Below are 22,981 nucleotides of genomic sequence, written 5' to 3'. Positions count from 1 at the left end.
TCAAACCGGTTCACAGAGAGCTCGTTTGTGTAGTGGTTAAATGTTGGGCTAGTATCTGGGACACCCAGGTTTGAATCCCCACTCGTGTCCTGGAAGCTCACTGGGACCGTTTATGCACTGGGAACTTCACTGCCCCAGCTCTCATGCAGGAGTACAAATCGGGGGCGGATGAGGTGCACCGGGCCAAATGCTCCCCCATGTGGGTGCAGGAAGAGGTGGGGCAACCTGCCATGACTAAAACTCCAGCCTGTAGCCTGGCATGAAACCTCCAGTGCATAAACAGTCTGGGTGATGCTGGGCAAGTTGCACTTTCTCAGCCTCACCTATCTCACAGGCCTGTTGTGAAAATAAAATGGAGGAGAATAATGTAAGCCATTTTGGGTTCCCACTGGGAGGAAGGTGAGGTATACATTAATAAAATAAAAGTCTATGGATCCTACCTTAGAGGAGCATGTATTCATGGTCTGAATATCAAGCTGATTTTGTAGCATAAGCCCTTATGCTACTCACAAGTATTCCTTGGCCCCGTCCACACCCACGAATTTTCTTAAACAGGAGGAAAAGATTCCAATTTCTAAAAATAAGATTCATTTTCATGACAAATGCACATACTATTCTTCCAATCTCTTTGGTGCTTAAAGACTACTTGGAGTTGGGATCAGCTTAAAAAACAAACAAACAAAAAAAGTACCTGTCTGCAGAATTCTGCCCCAGCTGATGCAAGAGCCCATGTCCCTTTGAAAGTACAGCAGGCAGAATCGGTCTGCTAAATGGAGTTTGGAATGGTCAGCCCAGCCATTTTGACTCTCCCATCACATCCGAAGGAGCCAGCCAAGATTGCAACTGTGCTTGTGAACGTTACCATTCAGCCCTGCTTTTCAAATTGATAAACTACACCCTGCGTATCAGTGGTAGAAATGAGGGTCAGGTGGGTAGCCATGTTAATTTGTAGTCGTGGGACAGAATTTGAGTCCAGTGGGACTGTAGAAACCAATTAAATTGACACAGGTATAAGCTTTTGTGAGTCATAGCTGACTTCATCAGATACAAGTAAAAGTGAAGATGCATCAATCCTTATGTCCCTGTCAGAAGGTAGGAAGGATGTTACTAAGGGCCAATTGGACTCTGGATTAGGTAAAATGCAAACACATAAGCTGCTTGATAAAAGCAAGGAGATATATATAGAGAGGTGGGAAGTGCAGAAAATTAGCATCTGTAATAGGATAAGACCCTTATGTCCCTATAGAGTCCTGAATTTATTTATGAATTCAAATTCTACAATCTCACATTGCAATCTCACATTGCAAAGGTGGTATCAAAGTCAAATTTTGTAGTGGCTGAAATTAGAGGTGTCACCGAGGAAGGACAGTGGGGAAGTGTGTCCCTCATTTCAAATCACCTTATCATGATCTTTTGAAGCAGCGCTTATCACTTGTTATTCTGAAGGGTGAAAAAGCAACACGGCCACTAGCTGGAAATTTAATCAGGAGGCTACCCAGGAAAAGACCTTTGACACTCGCTGTGACTCTTGCCACTTCTCAAATCTCTTTGCTCCTCCTACTGAAAAAGAACTGACATGGCACTTCCTGTTGGCATGCCCTAGTTTTGGTATCACTATTTCCATAGTTGAATCTGAAAAACAACAAAAGCCATCTGTATCGGTTCCGGTCCATCTCAACCAACATCACAGCCTTTACTCTGAGAAGGAGTTGAGTAAACAATGCAAGCGTGTGGAGTTAGCAATCAGGGTTTGTTCGTGTTTACTAGGGATGTCTATACCAGCTATACAAGGTCTGTGGACAGTTATCTGTACAGTATGTCTTTAATAAGGAGTTTGCACACAGGCTTCCCAAAAAGTCTGCCAGATAAACTTCTGAACATAGATTGTGTTGTTTAAATGCTGAGAGTCCTCTTTCTCTGCCTTGTGGGATGGCTAATTGCTCTAAAAAGACGTCCTTGGAAGAGGGTTGAACTGGTATTACATATCAATTAAGTATAAAGGATGGTTAATGTAAGCAAAGCCAGCATGCTAATGTTGCGAGAGAGAGAGAGAGGGGGGAGGGGGAAAAAAGAGAGAGACTCCAGAACACAGGAAAATGGAATAAGAAAAATTCCCTTAAATGTCCAGTTGAAACGATAAGAATAAAAAGGAAGCAACACTCCAGTTCTTTGATCCATAGCCCCTTGTTTGTGTTCTCCTTCCACGGTCCTCCATCACCAGAGCTCAGGCTCAGAAGTATCGTTCTTGTGATTCAAAAGGTCACAAAGAAGTCGGTTCAGTTTCTCCCTATATTTCAAAATATCCGATAAATTTATATATTTATAAGAGTAGAAAGGAAATGGTAGATCCACACGGACAGGATGACTGTTCGTATTTTAGAGTCATGAAACCTTCTTCTGAAGCGCTCCTTTTTGTCCCGTTTCTTCCCTCTTTCGTGTCCTTCTCTGGTCCCAGTGCATTGTTTTTGCTAGGCCGTTTCACGTCACACAAATAAAGCCACTGTTGTTCCCTCCAGTACAGAGTTAAAGTGCAAATTAAAAACAAAACAAAACAAAAAAATGTTTGGTTTGTAAAAGTGGGAGATGGTGAAAAGTATAAAGATGTTGGTCCTCCATCTGTCCGGGGATCCATCACTGGCTTCTGTCGGAAGACTCTCTGTTAGGTCCTTGGATGAATCTGTGATGAGAAAACGCAGAAGAAGGAATGATTATATTGAGTAATGTTACCTGTGTGCATTCTTGACTCAGGAATGATACTGGCAGCTTTGCTCTACAAGACGGGGGTGGTGGGAATGCCTTTCCAAGGGCAAAGTTAAACCCTGAGTTCAGACAGGAACAAACTTACACAAACCCTGAGGAACCTCCTCATCACTCAAGGACAACATCACAGATCCAAACCGACCAACACAGAAATGAAAACTAAGAATCAATGAAATACCTCACAAACTGTGCAAGTAGTTAAATTTTCAAAGTATGCGGACAATGGAATGCCATGGAAAAAAGAAAAAGAAAGGTGGAGAGTTCTTTAAAACAGCTGTCCCCAACCCCCGGTCTGGAGATCGGGACTGGTTCGTAAACCAGTTGGTACCGGGACATGGCTCCTCCTCGTCCTCCTCCCCAGCTGCTGTCTCGGGGGCTGCCCTGCCACTCTGCCGCCAGCTCACCTTTGGTTCTCTTCGGTGGCCGCCATGGCTGGGGCTCCCCCTCGGGGTGGCACTGCGCAGCTACTGCTGGCAGTGCTCCCCAGCGGGCAGTGGGAAGCCAGGGGCGCCGGCGGGAAATCAAGCGGAGCAGGGGCTCAGGTGGCTGCGGTGACATCCCTCGGCATAAAACTAGCCCCTCCGGGCCTCAGTAAAATTGTCAAGTGTTGACCGGTCCCCAGTGATAAAAAGGTTGGGGACCACTGTTTTAAAAAACACTCAACAACTCAGGGGAATACCTCCCATGCTCATCAGTGGTGAGGGATAATAAATAAAAACAGCCATCCAGCTATATGGAGTTTGTGGGCAATCCCTACCACTTGGTAAAGGCTCCACCATGGTAGGGAGAAGAAAATCCCCAGGAATTAGAACAATGCTACCAGTTGGTTGTCTGAAAACCAATCCTGTTTGATAAAGAACTGTGGGTATAAAACACCTCTTGCCTCTGGTTAATTCCTCCTTCGCCCACCTCAATAAAACAACGGCTACAGGCGAAGGCAAAGAGGTGATAACAGCTGCAACTTTCGTGTTGGGCCGTAGAAGGGTGGAAACGGCCGAGAAATCTGCCTTTGATTTCAGCTCCCTACTTCCAAGCAGAAATGTGTGCACTTTGACACTGGACTCCTGTAGTACACCTTGTTCTCATGAAAGACTTAAAAGTAGGTGAAGTGATTCTTTTTATTGATTCCACTTTTGATGCCGAGAGCAGGCTCCAAATAGCTCTCCTTTTGTCAGAAGAAATAAAATAGGTCAACGAGGGACCGAGCCTGATGTCCTAGATGAGGAGGCCTTAGCTCAGTAATACCCTGGCTAATCGGCTTTCCAGTCTCTGTCTTGTTCCATAACTAGGGTGGAAGACGGACGGGGCACAGTGGAACATGCTATCCATTATTCAAAGGTTGCTTTCTTCCTGGTTTGGCCCAACTGAGGGTGTTTTCAATGAGTCTGGTGAAAAGCCAGGTCTATCGGCTACCTCGGAGGCTCAGAAAAGGGAGACAAGTGGCCCAGGTAGTAAAGCTGCAACTTCTCATTGATCCAGGGTCTTTAGCCTAAGATGACGAAGCCCATTCGGTGGTGAAGGGGAAGAAGGAGGAAATCAGACAGCTGGGTCACAGTGACTCACCTGTCTGATTTCCACCTTCCAGGCAACAAAGGCCTATGTGAGAAGGGAGGATGTTGGCAGTAGGTCTCCATGTGTATTCTTAAATCTTATTCATTGGCTTCCAGCAGGGTAGGTGGGGTGTCGCTCCATGGCAACCACTCCCTGTTGTTCTTCTGCTACAGCTAACACTGTCAGTTTAGTGCTGCAGGAATGTCGCCTCCCAATGGTGGGCTTCTCTGAAATTCCCTGCCCCATCTTCTGCAGCTCCCATTCTCCCCACCGTGACACGGAAACGTTTAGTTTAACATCAGTAGCTAGATCACCTTAGCATTGCAACAGTGCGTCTATTGGTGCTAGAAAGGATTGTGATGTTGCAGCCGACTTCTAGCAACTGCACAGGGTTATTTATTTATTGTATGGGGTGAGTCGGGTAGTGATCCAAGGATTGCCCGGTAGCTGGGCAAGGGATGTTTGGAGGTGGTTTTCTATTGCTTGCCACCATGTCATGACCCTTATTGTTTCTTGGAAGAACTACCACCCAAACCCTAAGAGGTCCCCCAACCAAATGCCAGCCAGTGTTGGCCCGCTTAGCTTCTGAGATCTGTCAGGATCACGCTTGCCTATCCATGCAGTTTTCAAGGTGGGAGAGGGGAACTGGTGATGTAGCATTGCTTGCCCCCCCCTTTTTTTTTTTTAGCAACCCTGAACTTCTTTGGTAGTCTCCTACCCAACCAGTAACCAGGGCTGACATTGTTCAGTTTCTGAGATCAAAGAAGACTGGGCTGGACTTGGCCATTAAGGACAGGGTGATCTGTTTATTAGGTTCTCTGAATTAGGTTCTTCCCTTTTTTTTCCTTTGGAAAAGTAATTCTGTTACATCTTGATTTTTGCTATATATTCCCTGTCATGTAAGGAGATCATAGTCTGACGAAGAGTGCTTGCACCCGAAAGCTCACACCCTGAATAAATCTTTGTTGGTCTTAAAGGTGCTACTGGACTCTGATATTTTTTTACCATTGAAAAACCCCTGAACCGTTCTTCAGGCTTTGAGAAACCCCAGAAGTGGCAGAGTTGTACAGAATATGGTTGGGAAGCATGGCTGTGGACATGCCCACCTGGGGCCCCTTCCTCCCCACCCCTCCCAGGCCCATCATTGGCCATTTTGGGAAAGAGGGCGGGTCAACATGACCATATATGGTCATATCACCCAATAAATGTGTAACAAATTTTTAAAAATGTGTCAAAAACGTATGAACTCCTACCTATCCAGGAAAACCCTTCCAGGGCAGTTAAGGAACCCCAAGGTTTCCCGAAACCCTGGTTGAGAAAGCCTGATCTAAGCAGTGAAACAGGCTAGAGACTTATTTTTTAAAAAATGAAATCTGGAGATTCAGAAGTCATAACAGATCATTATGTCATCATGTTATAGTGATCTAGCTATCGCTGATTAAAGAAAAACACAACTGGTGGGACAGGGGAGAAAATGGCAGCTGTGGAAGAATGCAGTAAGAGAAACGGCAGTAAAGTGGGTGGCACCTTGTAAAGCACAGAAGGCAATTGTGCTGTGGCTCTCTGGTGGCAGGACACTTTGGCTCAAAAGTGGTTTGAGAAAGCATGGGGCAACTGTGGAGAGACAACAGAGGCAATCATGCTGCATAGAAGGTTGGAAAGAAAGCATGTGTATGCATGTGTCTCTTTCACCTGAAGCATGGGGCAGGGAAACAGGAATGCTTTATCGAGGCCCAGGGGTGTCAGAGTCTGGGGATTGCGAGCCGAGCCTAGGTCATTTGTAACATTTCAGAAATAAAAATAGATTTTTTTCCCTCTAATGACTTATGAGATTGTGTGTTGTGCAGGGCTCCCACTACAAATTTGTTCTGGGCCCAAAGAAATAGGGCTTTGGCCCTGGTTTCACTTGTATGCTTGAGTCTGAAAGAGTACCCCCCCCCCAAAAAAAAGTAACTATAAAATGCAGTATAAAATAAAATACACAAATCACAGTGATTTCTTGATATGGGGTGTGAAAGAGAGACATGCACATTCATGAACAAGTACCCTAGTTCTAGAAATTAAATAACAGCTCTGCCATTTGGGCTATTGAGGAGGAGGGAGAATAGTATGGTTAGGAAGAAATAACAAGGCGGCACCTCTCTTTGTTTAGCCAATGGAAACAAAATAAGAAGAGAGGAATGGAGATATCCTCAGGAGTGTTCAGAGTTGGCTGTTATGAGCATTCCTGGTTCAGGCAAATCCACAGACTGAGCTGGACCTGGAAGTTACTCTCCCTCTTTCTTGACTTTTAAAGGTATCCCCTATGCAAGCACTGGGTCATGTCTGACCCGACACCCTCTAGCATTTTCATGGCAGACTCAATACGGGGTGGTTTGCCAGTGCCTTCCCCAGTCATTACCCTTACCCCCCAGCAAGCTGGGTACTCATTTTGCCGACCTCGGAAGGATGGAAGGCTGAGTCAACCTTGAGCCAGATTCTTGACTTTTACCCACCTGTTATTGGATACTGCAATGGGAAAATCCAGGAGGTGAATTACTATAGTTGACAGTCTCGCAAATACACCTCTTCTGCACAATCCCAAATTAACTTCATGGAAGCCAATTAAAAATCTTTATTTTGTGGCAGACAGCCCCCTTCTCCCCCCGCTTCAATGTACGGCTCACCAGGTTCTTAAAAAAAAATACTGGCAAAGTTGAATGAATGAATTCTGCTTAGATGATTCAAAGGACAACTATTAAGCTCATCCTACCAATTTACCTTTGCCAGTTGTGTTCTGTATTATTTTTAAGTAGCAGAGTAAAAATGTTACTGGAAATTACCCTACTCCGGCTAATTAAAATAATTCCTGTAGGGAAATGACAGAAAAACCGAGTAGGGGAAGGCAGCGATTTCATTTCTGAACATTCGCATCCACGGTTATTTAATTGAAACGAAATACAATAATCCACACTGGATAGATTGAGTCATATATCTGAATATTAATGAAGCTTCTAAGTGCCTAACAACAACTTCTAGATGCCGAATATTATGTCACAGCTGGCGTGTAAGATGCTGGGTGAAGCGGAGAAGACGTACAGCTAATAATAAGAGGCCTGTAAGTGCTTTTCTGAGTGCAAAATTCTACTCCGTATGCAACTGGCAGTGCCAGGTGTAACTCTTCTTAGAATGACACAATGAGAAAGAGAGTAATCTTGCACAAAATTACAAGAGCAAACCAGCTGGACACAATGAGGCCAGTGGTGGAAGCTCATAGCTTAGTAGCATACACCTTGCCTACATAAGGCACCAGGGAGGGTTGCCAACTCTGGGTCGAGGAATTCCTGGAGATTTGGTGGGAGACACTAGGGCAGTGGTTCTCAACCTTGGGGCAGTGGTTCTCAACCTTCCCCAGGGTTGCCAGGTTGCCTGCCGCCGCAGCAGCTGGCAGTGGGCGGAGGCAGTGGAGCCATGGCAATGGCCACCTCTATGCCACCTCAATTGTGCGCATGCACGCACATACCACCTGCGCATGCCACCTATGCATGCACAGGCCGTAGCTGCACAAGCTGCCGCCGTACCAGCCACCGCCGAGTTGGGGTCGCCGAACAGGTAAGGTTGAGAACTGCTCCACTAGGGAGAGCAGGGGTTGAGGTAGGGAGGTTCCTCAGCAGGGCATAGTGCCATGGAGTTTCTCCAGAGAAACTGATCCCTGTAGCCTGGAGATGAGTTGCAATTTGGGGTGTACTCAAGCCCTCACAACCCTAGTGCCAGGTTTCATCTCCATAATATCTGGACCAACCTATTTTAGTATCAGAGTTGGGGAAACCACTTTCTGAAGCTGCTGAGGGATGAGCTCCCCTGCATTCGCTTCAGAACTGGCTACTTTGAGACACTGGTCAATTAACAGTCATGATTATATGGACCGGATTACACTGAGGATCAATGTGCAGAATCCCGTGGCAGTCACGGGCAGAGGCGACCAGCAGGCTGGCTGGGTGGGTGGGTGGCATGCCACAAGGAAGAAAAAAGCCTCCATGCTCACCAGGTTTCTCACCCTGGCCAACAGTGGGAGATAGGGCGGTAGGGAAGCCAGATCTAGGCTGGGAAACTGCTGGAGATTTGGGAATGTAGCCTGGGGAAGATAGGGAGCTCAATGGGTACAATGCCATGGAGCAGGGGCGGCCAAACTGGATTTCCAGATGTCCAGGTATAATGCTGGTAGGGGCTCATGGAAATTGTAGCCTATGGACAAATGGAGAGCCACCATTTTGCCAGTCTATCCTCCAAAGCAGCCCTTCTCAACTTTTTTTACCAGTGAGAAACTCCTGAAACATTTTTCAGGCTCCAAGAAACCCCAGAAGTGGTGTGATCATGCAGAATGTGGTTGGGAAGCAGACCTGTGCACACACCCACCTGGGACCCCTCCCCTTCCTACCCTCTGCCGGCCTATATATATAGGCCGGCAGAGGGTAGGAAGGGGAAACAGGCATATCCCCGGCCCCATGTGTACATTATCTTGCACAAAGTGCCCAGAGAAGTGGCAGGGCTTATGGCAGGGGAAGAACATGGCATGAGGCCCCATTTCTGCAAACATTACTGAGGTCTTTCAAAGAATTACAATGTCTGAAAGTACGATGGTTTAAGCTACTGTTTTAACATCCAGTGATGAGAAATGCAGTAAGTGTAACCTTTAACAACCAGAAATGTCCCTGCTGACAGGTTGTTATTTGATTCCTTGGGGGGAAATGACTTCAAGAAAGTGACATGGTGATTCAATACAACTCAGCTGCCTTGGAGAGTTCAGCTGAGGACTCACCTCTGACTCAGCTGGATAATAGGTAAGGGAACTGTTTACTGAGCAAGCAAGCAACTTGAAGGTACTTCCAGAGGCTCGAGGCTGAGAAAGGTAATAAACAGGGGGAAGAGGCACGTCTAGCAGAGCTGGACAGATGCACAGGTTAACCACACTAGATGTTAAGGGTCCTAGATGATGAGTGGTCCTAAAATGCTATAAATCACCATGGAGGTTGGTGGTCAATCAGTGGGGCCTCTTAATCTTGGCATGCTTAGCGCATCAGTATGGCTTAATCTGGCCTCCCAACCTAGACTGAAGAGGCCGAAAAAAGAGACTTACTCTGGTGGTCTTGACTTTGTTGCCGGTTGCACACATCCACCCTGAATTGTCGGGTAACGTCTTGCACTCCTCACCCTCTAGGCAGGGCTCCATCTCACACCACCATTTCCCGATGACTATCGATGCTACAAGAGAACAGACAAAAACAATTATGCACAGACTCTGCTGCACGATAGGTAGAAGCTCTGTCACTGCTTCCAATGCACATAGCTTTGCCAAGAGTGGGAAGTCCACTTCAAGCAAAGGTGGTACCTGGAGTTCTCCTGGCATAACAACTGAGCTAGAGTTCCCCAAGAAGAACTGGCTGCTTTGGAGGGTGGGGCTTCACCGCAAGTCCCCCAAATACTTCTTTACGTAGTGGGTGATCAAAATGTGAATTCACTGCCTAGGGATATAGTGACGGCCATGGGCACAGAGAGCTTTAAAAGGGGATTAGATAGCTTCGTAGAGGACAGGTCTGTTGGTGGCTACTAACCTAGGTGACTAAACAGAACCTCTATATTCAGATGCAGTAAACCTCTGAATGCCAGTGCCAGGAGGCAACATCTAAAGAAGGCCTGGCTTCTATCCCATGGTAGATGTCCTTGAGAGGAACTACTGGCCACTGTGTGAAACAGGATGCTGGACTAGATGGACCACTGGTCAGATACAGCAGTACGTTTATGTTCTTATAATATCCCAATCTGGACTTGTCAACCCTGCTTCAAGCCTGTGGGCAAGACACGTTCAGACATCATCAGCTCCAGCTGATGTTCATGCCCCCATTGGTCTTTTCAGAAGAACCATGGAGAGGGAAAAAATCTGTCACCTAGCCCAGCCTTGAAGACCATCAGCCGACAGCATGACCTTAGGAGACAAGATTTCTTCTTTCCTTTGGTGAGGGTTATCTAATGGCTGATGATTCCTAAGACTTTTTTTTTTTGCCAGGGTTTCTTCAGTTTATATTAACTGTTTCATATTGCCCTAGGTTAATGAAGGTTGTGCAAGCTACCTGCTGTCCTGGATTGTAGCTGGAAAATTGAAATGCTTTAGAAGTATATTATTTTCTCTTCAATGGGCCTGAGACTCTGCTTGACATGGGGTGAGCTAGTTGACACTTAGAATCTGTACACTGCCCGTGGCGCCATGGGCGCAACGGACTAAATAAAAGAGTAAGGCGTTCTGGGGCGGGATGTGTCCGGGATGAGGAAGGGTCCGGATTGGACCCTTCCTCATGACAGACAATCGGAGGGCCTGCCGATTGGTCCCTCTGATTCCCAGCCCCAGCAACTGCGAGCCACGTGCAGTTGCTCCCGGCCTGACGCGGCCGAAAGACCAGGACTCCAGCCAGGACTCCAGCCGCTCGCCAGCCGCTCGCGGCCGCCGAAACACCAGGACTCCAGCCAGGACTCCAGCTGCTCGCCAGCAGCCTGCCCACCAACGAGCTGCTCGGCCGGCCTCATGACTAGAGGATTGCTGGCCGCTGTGGACGTGCTGCCAATCCTGTTGCCCAACTGACCTCCAAAGCCACGGCCTCCGAGGCTGTGCAGCTGGACAGGTAGTCCACCCCCATACCCACTCTCACTCCTGGGGGCTGCTAGCGCCCATTGCATTTCGGACTGCAATGGGCTATATTTCTAGTCATAGAATAATAGAGTTGGAAGGTACCTCCTGGGTCATCTAGTCCAATCCCCTGCACCGCGAAAGACACTCACAACCCTATCACTCATCCACTGTAATCTGCCATCCCCTTCACAGAATCAGCCTCTCTGTAAGATGGCTATCCAGCCTCTGTTTAAAAATTTCCAAAGATGGAGAACCCACCACCTCCCGAGGAAGCCTGTTCCACTGAGAAACCACTCTGTCAGGAACTTCTTCCTGATGTTTAGATGGAATTTCTTTTGAATTAATTTCATCCCATTGGTTCTGGTCCATCCCTCCAGGGCAAGAGAGAACAATTCTGTTCCATCCTCTATATGGCAGCTTTTTAAATACTTGAAGATAGCTATCAGATGGCTCTTAGTAATCTCCTCTCCAGGCTAAAAATACCAAGCTCCCCCAACCTTTCCTCATATGGCTTGGTCTTCAAACCTCTCACCATCTTTGAGGCCGAACCAGAACAAAGAAAAATGGTACCATCGCCTCCTGTGATTTGGACATGATACTCTGTTAGATACAGCCCAAAATCCCATTTGCCTTTTTAGCCACCGAGTCACACTGCTGACTCATGTTCAATGTACAGTCTACTAAGATTCCTAGATCCTTTCTTTTCACACATACTACTGCCAAGCCCCCCCCCCCCCGGCCCCAATCCTATATTGGTGTATATGGTTTGTCCTACCTAAATGCAGAATTCTAGATTTGTCCCTATTGAATTTCATTTTATTCAATTTAGCCCACTTCTGAAGCCTATCAAGATCATCCTATATTCTGATTCTGTCCTCTATTGTGTTTGCTAAACCTCACAGTTTAATATTGTCTGGAAATTTAATAAGTACCCTCTCTAATCCCTCATCCAAATCATTTATAAAGATGTTGAACAACACATGCCCCTGGACAGATCCCTGGAGAACTCCACTTGTCACTCTTCTCCAAGAAGATGCTGAACCATTAACAAGTACCCTTTGGGTATGATCTGTCAACCAGTTATTGATCCACCTGACAGAATGAGGATTCATACCGCATTTGACCAACGTAAACAAAAATATCATGTGGAACCTTATCAAAAGCTCTACTGAAATCCAGATAAACTATGTCCACAGCATTCCCCTGATCCAGCAAGGTAGTAACTTTCTTGAAAAAAGAGATGAGGTTGGTCTGACATGACTTGTTCTTGCGAAACATGTGCTGAGTCTTAGAAATCACAGCTCTCTGTTCCAGCTGCTCAAGGAGTGATAACGTTTCATGATTTATTCCAAAATTTTGCCAGCACCTGGATCCTCCTTATTCCCTTTCTTGAAGATGGGGACCATATTCACCCAATTCAGTGGATTTCCTTCAGCCTTGAGAGAGTGAAAAACTTCTGGTTTGGATCCAAACTAACATTCCTGCAAGTGCAAGGGTGTCCATAATGTCTGATTCCCATCCCCCCTCTGTAGCAGCCTGAAATGTCCTCTGAAATCCTGGATTTTAGGTTTCTATGAGTGGCAGGAAAATCGCATTGCAATCAAAAGTCCTTGTGACGGTGGAAACCCTGATCCACATCCAAGTCTTTGCAATAGTTTACATGTATTTCAGAACTTGTATTAGGATCAAATGCTATTAACAGGAAAGTAAAAAACAAACACCAAAATATTTTTGTGATAGATTGCAAACAAGCAGATTTTTTAAACAAATAAAATATGGCAAAAGTTGCTCCTTAATGTATCAGGAACAGAAATCTATGAAACCTCATATTAGTGGTGCATCTTGACAAGATCCAAGGGGAGGATTCCAAACATTATGGCTTTAAGTGGAGAGATGATAACTCTCTGCAGTGCTTTTGTGTAATTTATAGTTGCTTGCCCTGGTTGCAACCAAATCCTGTTATCACTGACCTTGATGGAAAGAGTGCAAATTAGTGCTCAGCCACCACATCAAATCCCTACTTGACATGTAACCTTTTAGCATAAATATTTATTTGTGACAGGCAAAGGATGTCATTGCAAACACAAGAGCATCATCACACCGGATGTCTTTAACTGCGAACTCAGCAGTGCCACATATTACTCTGGGAAACCAGTTAGGACTAGCAAATGCTAACTTCATCTATAGTAATCAACCAAAATGAGCATAGAGAATTGATGTGGGATGTGCATCCAAATAATGGTAAATCAATATTTGGCCCAAATCAGACCTATCCTACAATTATTATCATCATCATCTTGTATCTGACAAACCGAGCGTTCACTCTCAAATGCATCTACTCACCCCCCCCCAATCTTGTTAATCTCTAAGGTGTCATGGTTCTCAAATCTAACTCTTCTACTGCAGACCAACATGGCAGCCCTCTGAAATAATAATTAATAATAATGCCCAATATTTAATGCCAGTCAGAAATGTCCACGATTATCTGGAACTTTGCTATCTGCTCTCAGTTTCTTGGGAAACAGGAGGGAACTGATTGCCAAAGCAGATACAAAGAGGTTGACAAGGAGGTTGTCCAACTGGAACGTTTTGCTGAACCTTGGCCAAATGGGATGGTCATAACTGGCCCTTCTGTGCACTTTCCAACATTGCTCAATTTCATTGTGTGTTTGTGTAAATAAAAGTGGAGTAAGCAGTGGAAGGGAACTGAAACCTGTGCCCTTCCACACTTATTTTCATTTTGAACGAAAAACTAAACTGAAGAGATCAAATGGCCTTGACCAGTACCAGTAGATCTGGCCTGGTGGAATGCTCTGCCAACTGAGATCAGAGTCCTTTGGGTTCTCAGACAATTCCGCAGGGCTTGTAAGACAGAGCTATTCCTCCAGGCCTATGGTTGAGGCCAAAAACCATCTTATCTACTGGACTTCCTCTCAGAACCCACCAGCCAACCAGCAATGGGCAGTCTTTGTAAGCCCCCCTTTATCTCCCATGATAGGAGAGCAGGCAATTGTATATATTTGTTTTAATGCTATAGCATCACAGAGTTGGAAGGGGTCATACAGGTCATCTACTCCAACTCTCTGCTCAATGCGGGATCAGCCTAAAGCATCCTTGACAAGTATTTGTCCAGCTGCTGTTTAAAGACTGCCTGTGATTTAATGTATATATTTAAATTGATATTTGCATATGCATGTTATATGTTTTATTCTATTGCAGTGGTTCTCAACCTTCTTAATATCATGACCCTTTAATACAGTTCCTCATGTTGTGGTGACCCCCAACCATAAAATTATGCAAGTGTTCTTTCACAAAAATTAAACTGAAACTGACCAATGGCGTGAAGATCCATGGTTCATGATTGTATATAATTTTTTTTCCTGGTGTTTCTCAGTTCAGCTCTGCCTCTTTCCCACCATGCCAATCTCGCTCTTTTCCGCTGCTCCAGGCAGATGAACGCTCTATCTCAATCTACCCCGCAAGGCTGTTGTGTGGATGAAATGGAAGAGGAGTGATGTTGGCCACTTTTGGACCGCTTTGTAGAGAAGGGCGGGGTACGAACCGAGTAACGAAAACCAATGATTTGGACGAATAAAAATTGAGTCCAGGGGCATCTTTAAGACCAACAAAGATTTATTCAAGGCGTGAGCTTTCATGTGCAGACACCCTCCCTCAGACAAAATTGATTTGGAGACATCAGTAACATCCTGAGAGGCAGTACGATGGCTCTTTGTATAGTTTATAAGAAAATAATGCACTGTAGGAAGTCTTCCAGATCCGTGATGGCCATTTGCCTGCTACCACTGCTGCCACCTGCCACTGCTGCCACCTACCAGGTGACCCCATGGAAGGGGCCACGCAACCCCAGGTCCCGAACCCAAGGTTGAGAACTACTGTTCTATTGCAAAACCACACTGAGTACCATGAGATAGGGCAGTTAATAACTAAAATAATAATAAACAAAACAAAACCTTGGCTCTCATAGAAAACGGTCCAGGCATTTTTCCTCTACTAAATTGCTATTTAGCTATTTATTGTGAACAAAATTCAATCATTAGATAAAGCCCCAAGACATCTATTGCATGAATTTATTTGGGTTCTCCAAGGCACACTAGGGATCACGATGTGGAACCAGGACAGTGCAAACCACCTCCCTTTGCCTGGATGTCAGACAATTCCCTGATCACCTGTCTATACTACACATGCCATTCGATCCGTTGATCAGTCGATCAATCGATCAACCAACCAACCAACCCAACCCATAAATAACTTCTGCCTTCAAGTTCCCATAATATTCTCATTATTGCTCCACAGAGTGTAAACTGTTTGGAACAGAAGTTCTCCAGTATTGGTTCCAAGGAAAACTTTGTTTTCCCTGATACCGTTCCAATGTTATGGCACTTTTTTTGCCACCAGTTTTCCAGTGAGGTACATTTAAAATGGACGACTGCCAAGAGGGCTAGCCTGCAGTCACTCTGCGTTCGTTTGATAGCTTCCTCATTCTATTAAGGATTCTTGGCCACTCTAATCCAGCTCTCTCTAGCTACTGATATACAGAGCATCTGCTCTAACATGGAAAGTCCCTCCCAGCTAAGTCAGGGTGATTTGTATGTGAGAGCTAGAACTACCCCTTCCTAAGCCAGTCCCTAAAAAGGGTGAACATCTACAGTACACCCTACCAGATAGGCAAAACTGGATGCTTGAAAGAAAATACTTGAGAAGTAATTTTGTTTTATGATTGAAATACAGCAAACCTATCTTTTTTGGTGGGAGAATGTACTGTTGAGTCATAGCTGACTTCTGCCAACCCTGCAGGGTTTTCAAGGCAACTGAGGAACAGAGATAGTTTGCCATTGCGTGCCTCTTTGTAGCAACTCTGGTTTTTCTAGGTAGTCTCCCACACAAGGACTAACAAGGGCCCACTCAGCTTCTGAGAATGGATGAAATCAGTATAGCTTGGGACATCCAAGTCAGGGCAACTTTTTAGCAGCAACTTAAATACTGATTCGCTGCTATAGTTCAACCTGCTATACATTCAAAAGTCTTATCCTTTTATAGAATCCTGAAATTCCTTGGGCTGCAGCAACCCACTTTCGTTAAAGTAATCAAACAGTTTGTTGACTTAGGGGTTTCCTTTTGCATTATATGCTTGGTATAGAAGAAATGCACTTCACAAATTGCTATAAACCCACCTTGTTTCCCTCTTTCCCATCTGCTGCTGAAGCTGAAAATGGTTTCATTGTGATGGCTGCCTTCCAAGAACACTTAGGAAGTGCAGCCTTGTTATGGCACAGGAGGTATTGAACATATAAGACCATAGTTCCTAATTCTTTTTTGGGCTGTGGTGGGTGGGTGGGTAAACGAGGATCAACTATTTTTTAAAGTTTGCTTCTTCAGTGCAATTCCTTTATTTTTATTTATTTTCTTGTATCTCACCTTCTCCTCAACAGGGTCCCAAAGTGGCTTATATCATTCTGCTCTCCTCTATTTTATCCTCACAACAGCCCTGTGCTGGTTAAGCTGAGAGAGGGTGAGTAGGGGTGAGTATGCCCTGCCTGAGGTAACCCAGATAACTTTCATGGCACAAACCATCCTGAGCTGCAAGGGAGGAAGGTATAGGAATACCAACAACAACAACAACAACAATAACAATAAAATAAAAATAAAGTGGGGGTTTGAACCAGGTCTCCTCATTGCCATATCTTGCCTATTTGGCACCCAGGGCAGGGCTTTATTATGTGGAGCAGGAGAGGTGGCGTCATGAAGCCTGGAGGAAGAGGCATGGGGGTGTGGCCAGGTGGTAGAATTTGAGTGCCACTGGGATGGTGGGCCTGGGAGGTGATCTACCAGTCTAGCCAGCTTTGGGATGCTGTCCTGTGGGCGGCTCAGCTTGGAGGAGGCCTGCTTCTTCTCCGTTTTTGCCAGGGGAGAAAACTCAAAGGCCTACCTGGCCTCCAAGCCTCCTCCCAGCCACAGACCAGATCAGATTGTGCACAGATGTGCCCCAAGAGCTCGTAACCGCTGGGCATCTTGTGGAAAACAATGGTCAGCTCAGCTCAGCTCTCCTCTCCTGCCTCGGCAGTTCAATGCTTTTGATTGCCATTTACAAATCCTTGTGTCAATCTCTTTAATCGAGAGAGAAGTTGATGCAACTTCCTGCAAAATGCCCAATGGCATCCCCTCCCAATGTGGCATCCAGGGCATATGCCCTGCTTGCCCCACCCCAGATATGTGCCTGGGTCTTCTAGATCTTTTTCTGACACTAGTAACCACCACAAGATACTGACTCTCTCCCTTTGTGACTTTACTCATCCGTCTTGTCCAAGGCTTTCCAAAATTGTTTTTGAATTGGCAATAATAGAGTAGCAGAGAGAAATTTGTTATGGCACTTACCGAGTCTCAACTCTTATCTCAGACAGGGCACACATGCAAAATATCAGATACTGATCTTTTCCCCATAAATTTATTTGGTAAAAAAGCAGTTAACGAATGAAAGGGAAGAGCTGCCTGGCATAAACCTGTGCAACAATCTCAGGGGTAATTGGGAAAGTTGTAGCATTTAGTGTGTGGCATTCCATTTTAATCTAGGATTTACTGGAGAAGATTGAAATAAATAAAATTTAAATAGAGGAGATGTCTTCCTTGCCAGCCACGGAAAAGACTTTTTGCCAGCCTAATGAAAAGCTATCAATTTTATCCTCTCCATTCAATAAATGGTGAGTCGTTTTCTGTGTGGATTAGATTAAAGAAGAATCCACAGAGAGGTTTTTCTGAACTTTATGAAAGGACGTAGCCCGGATATCGGTAACGCCTTTTTGAACACAGCTTCAGAGGTAGAGAAATGGATACAAACGAGTACATGGATGTCTGTCATCCAGGGCTTGCCTAGTCCTTAAACACGGAGGTTTCAGAGAACTGAAGAAGACATGCTGTTTCTCTTATTTATATTACAGTGCTATGTGGGGTAGGATGAACTGCTGCAATGGGAACTAGAACTCTGAGGAGAGGAAGGCAAGGACTAGACCATAGCAATCAAAATTCTATGCATCTCACAAGGAGCTCATTTGCACAGACAGCTGTAAAACAGAAGTTGAATGGGAAAAAAGAATGGGAAAATATAAAGGAAATCTTGCTCAAGAAAGGCTGATCTGAAGAAGCAGGGGCTGCTAAACCAGTTAGAGAATCCTGTTTATTCTGATCCCACTTGAAAAGCATACCAGTCCAGCCTAATGCCTGTGCAATATATCGGCCTTCCATTTCCTATGTTATTTGTATAACTGTGCTTAAAAAGGTAAAGGTTTCCCCTGTGCAAGCACCGAGTCATGTCTGACCCTTGGGGTGATGCCCTCTAGTGTTTTCATGGCAGCCTCAATATGGGGTGGTTTGCCAGTGCCTTCCCCAGTCATTACCGTTTACCCCCCAGCAAGCTGGGTAATCATTTTACCAACCTCAGAAGGATGGAAGGCTGAGTCAACCTTGAGCCGGCTGCTGGGATTGAACTCCCAGCCTCATGGGCAAAGCTTTCAGGCGGCTGCCTTACCACTCTGCGCCACAAGAGGCTCTATAACTGTGCTTAGAACTATGCAAATAGATAATTAAATACGGTTGCTTGCATGAAGGTGAGTCATTTAATATAGTAATATTCCTTGTTTTTCCTTGGAATCCCTGGCTGGAAACACGTCCTGTTGTGATCAGGGGAGTTCCACCAAACATAGAATTTGCTTTCCAGAAACCCAAAATATTTCCAGACACCACCACCCTTAATGTGTGTGTGTGTGTGTGTGGGGGGGGGGTTCTTGGTGTCAGGCCCCACCTCCCCACCATCAGTCAGCCCTCTTGAAAAGTTCAGTTTTGCATCATTTAGGATGGCCAGAAGAGTGAGAACCTTTCTGATCTCCTTGGGCAGGCCATTCCACAAGGCAGGAGACACAATGGAGAAAGCACATGTATGAGCAGTTTTTGATTTTGCCTATTTGCAGGTTGGGACCAGCATAAGCCCCTGCTGTCTTGGAGGAGAATAGGGAGAGAGGTGGTTTTGCAGATACAAGGGTCCATGGCCAGGAAGGCCTTTGTATGTGATACCTTAAACTGATCTACAGAATGAGAATAATACACATGCTCTGTCTAGCTCTGGATCAGTTGGAGATTTGGAATGGAAAACCCGACTTAGAAAGCAAGGCAATTATCATGCACATTCTACTAAAGACAAACAACAGATGTATTTGAACCTTTCTCCTCCGTATGTCTGCAGTCCAAATTCTGACCACTACACCACACTTCCTCTTAGTTCTACACATGATAGACAGGAAGGAAATACATGTTCTAAAGAATGACATCTTTTGATGGTACCCTTCTGGTGACTGTAATATGTGCTCGAGTCCTGAGAATATCAAGCACAAGACAGTCTACAGGTATTTGAGAAGTAGAATGCTTGAATTTGAACCGTGGCTACTTTCCCAGAGGCACAGCAAGGACCAACCTCCATTTCTTTTCCATTGGGGTGTATCAGAACTTATCCTGATATTTTCAGCTTTCTGTCCTCTGGGAAGTACTATGGCTAACTCAGAAGAAAACAGCCAGAGTCACACTTTTGCAGAAAGGTATCAAATCAACAACTAGTTGTTAGCATTGTTATGGGAAGGGAAGCTAGCTTTTTGAGATATAGCTGTCAATTCTTAGGTCCATTCTGCACAACTTAAACGTAGGTGAATTGTAACACTTTGTAAATGCTACATTTTTGACATTATTAAAGGGATAGGGGCATTTTGGAGCCATTAGGGTGATCCGTTTGATTGGCTCCTCAGTTTGATTGACAGGCTGAGGCAGGCAAAAGCACCACAAATTTAGAGCGCCTTGTTTGCAATTCCTGCAAGACCGGAAACATGTGCGTTACCCAAAAAGGGGGATAGGACAGTTTGGGAAGACTTCGCCTGCCTCTGAGTGAGTGTATGCATGTGTAAAGCACTGTCAAGTTGCAGCCAATTATGGTGACCCTTCACAGACTTTTCAAGGCAAGAGACCTTCAGAGGTGGTTTGCCATTGCCTCCCTCTGACCATTTTACACTGGAGGTTTCATGCCAGGCTTCAGGCTAGAGTTTTAGTCGTGGCAGGTTGCCTCACCTCTTCCTGCACCGACGTGGGGGAGCATTTGACCTGGTGCACCTCATCCACCCCCAATCTGTGTTCCTGCACGGGAGCTGGGCAGTGAAGTTCCCAGTCTGTAAATGGTCTCTGTGTCACAACCCTGGATTTCCTAGATGGTCTCCCACTCAAATAACTAACCAGGACTAATCATGCTTAGCTTCCAAGGTCTGATGAGATTGGGGCAGCCTGAACATCTACAGGGAGAAATTCTGACATTTTGTAGAACTCCCTTTCTGCCCCTCCTCTTTGGAATTTCTCTTTGATCAAAATAGAAGGTGACTCTTAATGACTCAAAAGATTGAAAGAGACTGTTAGATTTCAGGAAGACACTAGGTAACAAAAAATTAAGCTGATTTTTTTCTCCACAACCCTACTGGTCTTGTAAGGATGGTATGATAAACGACAAGGGCAACCCTGGAGTTGTCATGGAGCGTGGAATATCCCCATTGTCCCATTTTTTCCATAGTGTGGAGAAATTGTGAGAGGAGAGAGTCTGGATTACACAACTGTCAGGGTGGTTTTATTTGTAAACCCAAGGGCTCAGGTGATTTGTGGACAAGGCCACCGGTCACCCTGGTTTCCCAGACTTGCTGAATCTCATTTGGCTCCAGAATGCATGTTGCTAATTTATTGGATAAAGCATGGATCTGTCATTATTTATCTGCTGCTCCTCAGTGAACCCTGCCCTGACTGAGATGAAACAGCAGGTAGGTGGAAGGGAAATAGCACCCTCTTCCTGTGCCAGATTAATTTCCCAGCCTTGGATATCTGCTTTAGGGCAATGTTTGTGATGTGTGGGTTGGAACAGCAATGAAAATGGCATCTTAGGTCACAGTGAAAGAAATGGAATAGAAAAAATAAAATGGTGGGATGAAAGAGGGAGGAATTTTTTTTAAGTTAGTGTTGTTAACGATACTTTTCAAATCCTGCTATAATTTGCAGCTTCTCAGCGACGGCGAATAAGCGCTTGCTAGCTGATCAGCTGGCCCTCCTCCTTGGTGTGCTTACATTTGGAGGTGGGGGCAACCAATTTGAAAAGAATGCTCCTTTTAAATTGAAACATGAAGCCAGCTTTAAAAATTGGATCAAGCCCAAGCTCCAATCGCAAAAACAATTTCCTCTTTGCTCTGAGACATTGCTCCTTCTATAAATGCATTCTCAACTCATGCAGTGGACTTTAACTCTAGGTTGTAGGCTGCTTTCAACGGAGGGGCTGCAGACGGTGAAATCCAAGTGGTATTTGGCACCTTTGACTATCATATGAGAGCGGCATCAAACCAAGGTGCGCAAAGCTGAACGTGAAAGCATGAACGGCTTTTAATTGCGATCACGGTTCCAGCCCCACCTGCCCGCTGAAAACATTAGATGAAAAATATGCCAGGTTCTGATATAAGGATCTGTCTGAACATGCCATGCTCACCGTTCAATTGGAAATAAAAATGTTAGGTTCAATTTTGGAAACATTAAAATGGGAAAGAGCTGGAAATAGAAGGTAGGCTACAGGGCCTGTTTCAAAATGACAATGGATACGATGCTGACAGAAGGCTCTGCCCTTAGGGTTTTTTTGAACACCTTGGTGTCTAATGTTGTAATATTTTTGAGAAATATTCAGTTATATTGGGAAAGGCATCAAAGGCAGTATGTGTTCTAACTAAGGCTGCTATCAAAAGTTGCAGCTGCAGCATTTCGGCTAGAAAAAATCCCTCTTTTTATTTAGTTTCTCCCCTGCAAAAACTGAATCTCTGAATCTTTTTCTATTTCCTTGTGCTGAACCCCCATCCCTGTTAAATGTATGCATCTTTATGTTATCCTTGAATTAGTTTGGCATAATTTGTAAGCTGAGCAGACAATAAACCAACAGAAGCTCAATCTATCCCTGGAACCCAGCATAAAACATATACGTCCAAATTAGCTACCCCTGAAATGTATGGAAAGAGAAAGGCACATGAAGGAACCACCTTCCCATTCCCCTGTTCAGGAATAATATGGGACCAGGTACCCATCTTAGAGTAACTGAGACTAGATCCCACAAAGCCCCAAACAGTTCAGGATGGCAATCTAAACAACCGAAAGGGACAGATATTATAACCCCCTCCCCACACACACACACACTGATCTTGCTTGGGGCTGTCGAGATCAGGGACAGCTTCTGATTGGCAACTGGATATCTGATGGTACATTTAAATAATATCATTATGGTGGCAGCTACCTCCACAGTGCTAGTCCTATTTGCTCTCTTAGGCTGATTCTGCACGAGTAGAAAAAGCTGGGAGGAAGCTCACATGGAAGCGGGGCTAATCCAAGCTTCCACATGATGCTTGCCATGGATCGGGCTCTCTTTTGCTCCATGCAAAGGGAAATGCGGAAGAATCCGCATTCCATTTTCCAAAGCAGGGGACCAACGGGGTATGTCCAGCAGCATGCCCATGTGGACAGGTGGTTCCTTCGCTGTTAGAAATGCCCCACTTGTCTTCACGGTGCTTCACTACGCAACAGGCTCAATGGTGCATTTGTTTTTTGCTTTGCAAAACAACCCCCTTCCAACATGTCAGAACCTTTCCGCCATGGCTGCATGCCCTGCAGGGACACATTTCAGCAGTAGACCTGTTCCACTGCCAAAATGTGGCCTCCATGGGGATACAGAAGTGGCAGAGCATACAGCTCCACAACAACATGCCGGCGGCAGCCTGGAGCTGTGCTGCTGGTGTGGAATCGGCCTTACTCCTCTTTCCCAGGATAATTACCCCTCTTCTCCCATGTACTTGGGATTGTGTGTGTGTGTGTGTGGCTCCACCTCTCACAGCAGCCATTTTGTGGCTGTGCCCACCAACCTGTACCTTAATTCTAGGTATCCACAGACTCAAA

General features: G+C 45.3%; 1 protein-coding gene across 3 annotated transcripts in view; it reads right to left on the bottom strand.

Moving 5' to 3' along the window:
* Nucleotides 1–1,803: 1,803 nt before the first annotated feature.
* Nucleotides 1,804–22,981, bottom strand: part of TAFA1 (TAFA chemokine like family member 1) — a 414,435-nt gene continuing 393,257 nt past the window's right edge. For 2 of the 3 annotated variants that reach the window (XM_077325121.1, XM_077325119.1), the window contains exons 4-6: nucleotides 9,428–9,552; nucleotides 5,839–5,925; nucleotides 1,804–2,677 (exon numbers count right to left, since the gene is read on the bottom strand). In XM_077325121.1, the coding sequence (XP_077181236.1) occupies nucleotides 5,896–5,925; nucleotides 9,428–9,552 (155 nt within the window). In that variant the 3' untranslated portion in view covers nucleotides 1,804–2,677; nucleotides 5,839–5,895. The remainder of the gene's footprint in view (nucleotides 2,678–5,838; nucleotides 5,926–9,427; nucleotides 9,553–22,981) is intronic. The other variant, XM_077325120.1, reaches the window with a different exon arrangement.

This window comes from Paroedura picta, chromosome 3 (assembly GCF_049243985.1).
Source record: "Paroedura picta isolate Pp20150507F chromosome 3, Ppicta_v3.0, whole genome shotgun sequence".
Taxonomy (NCBI): domain Eukaryota; kingdom Metazoa; phylum Chordata; class Lepidosauria; order Squamata; family Gekkonidae; genus Paroedura; species Paroedura picta.
Note: the sequence above shows the minus strand (reverse complement) of the source record. Positions and strands in the feature narration are given on the sequence as shown.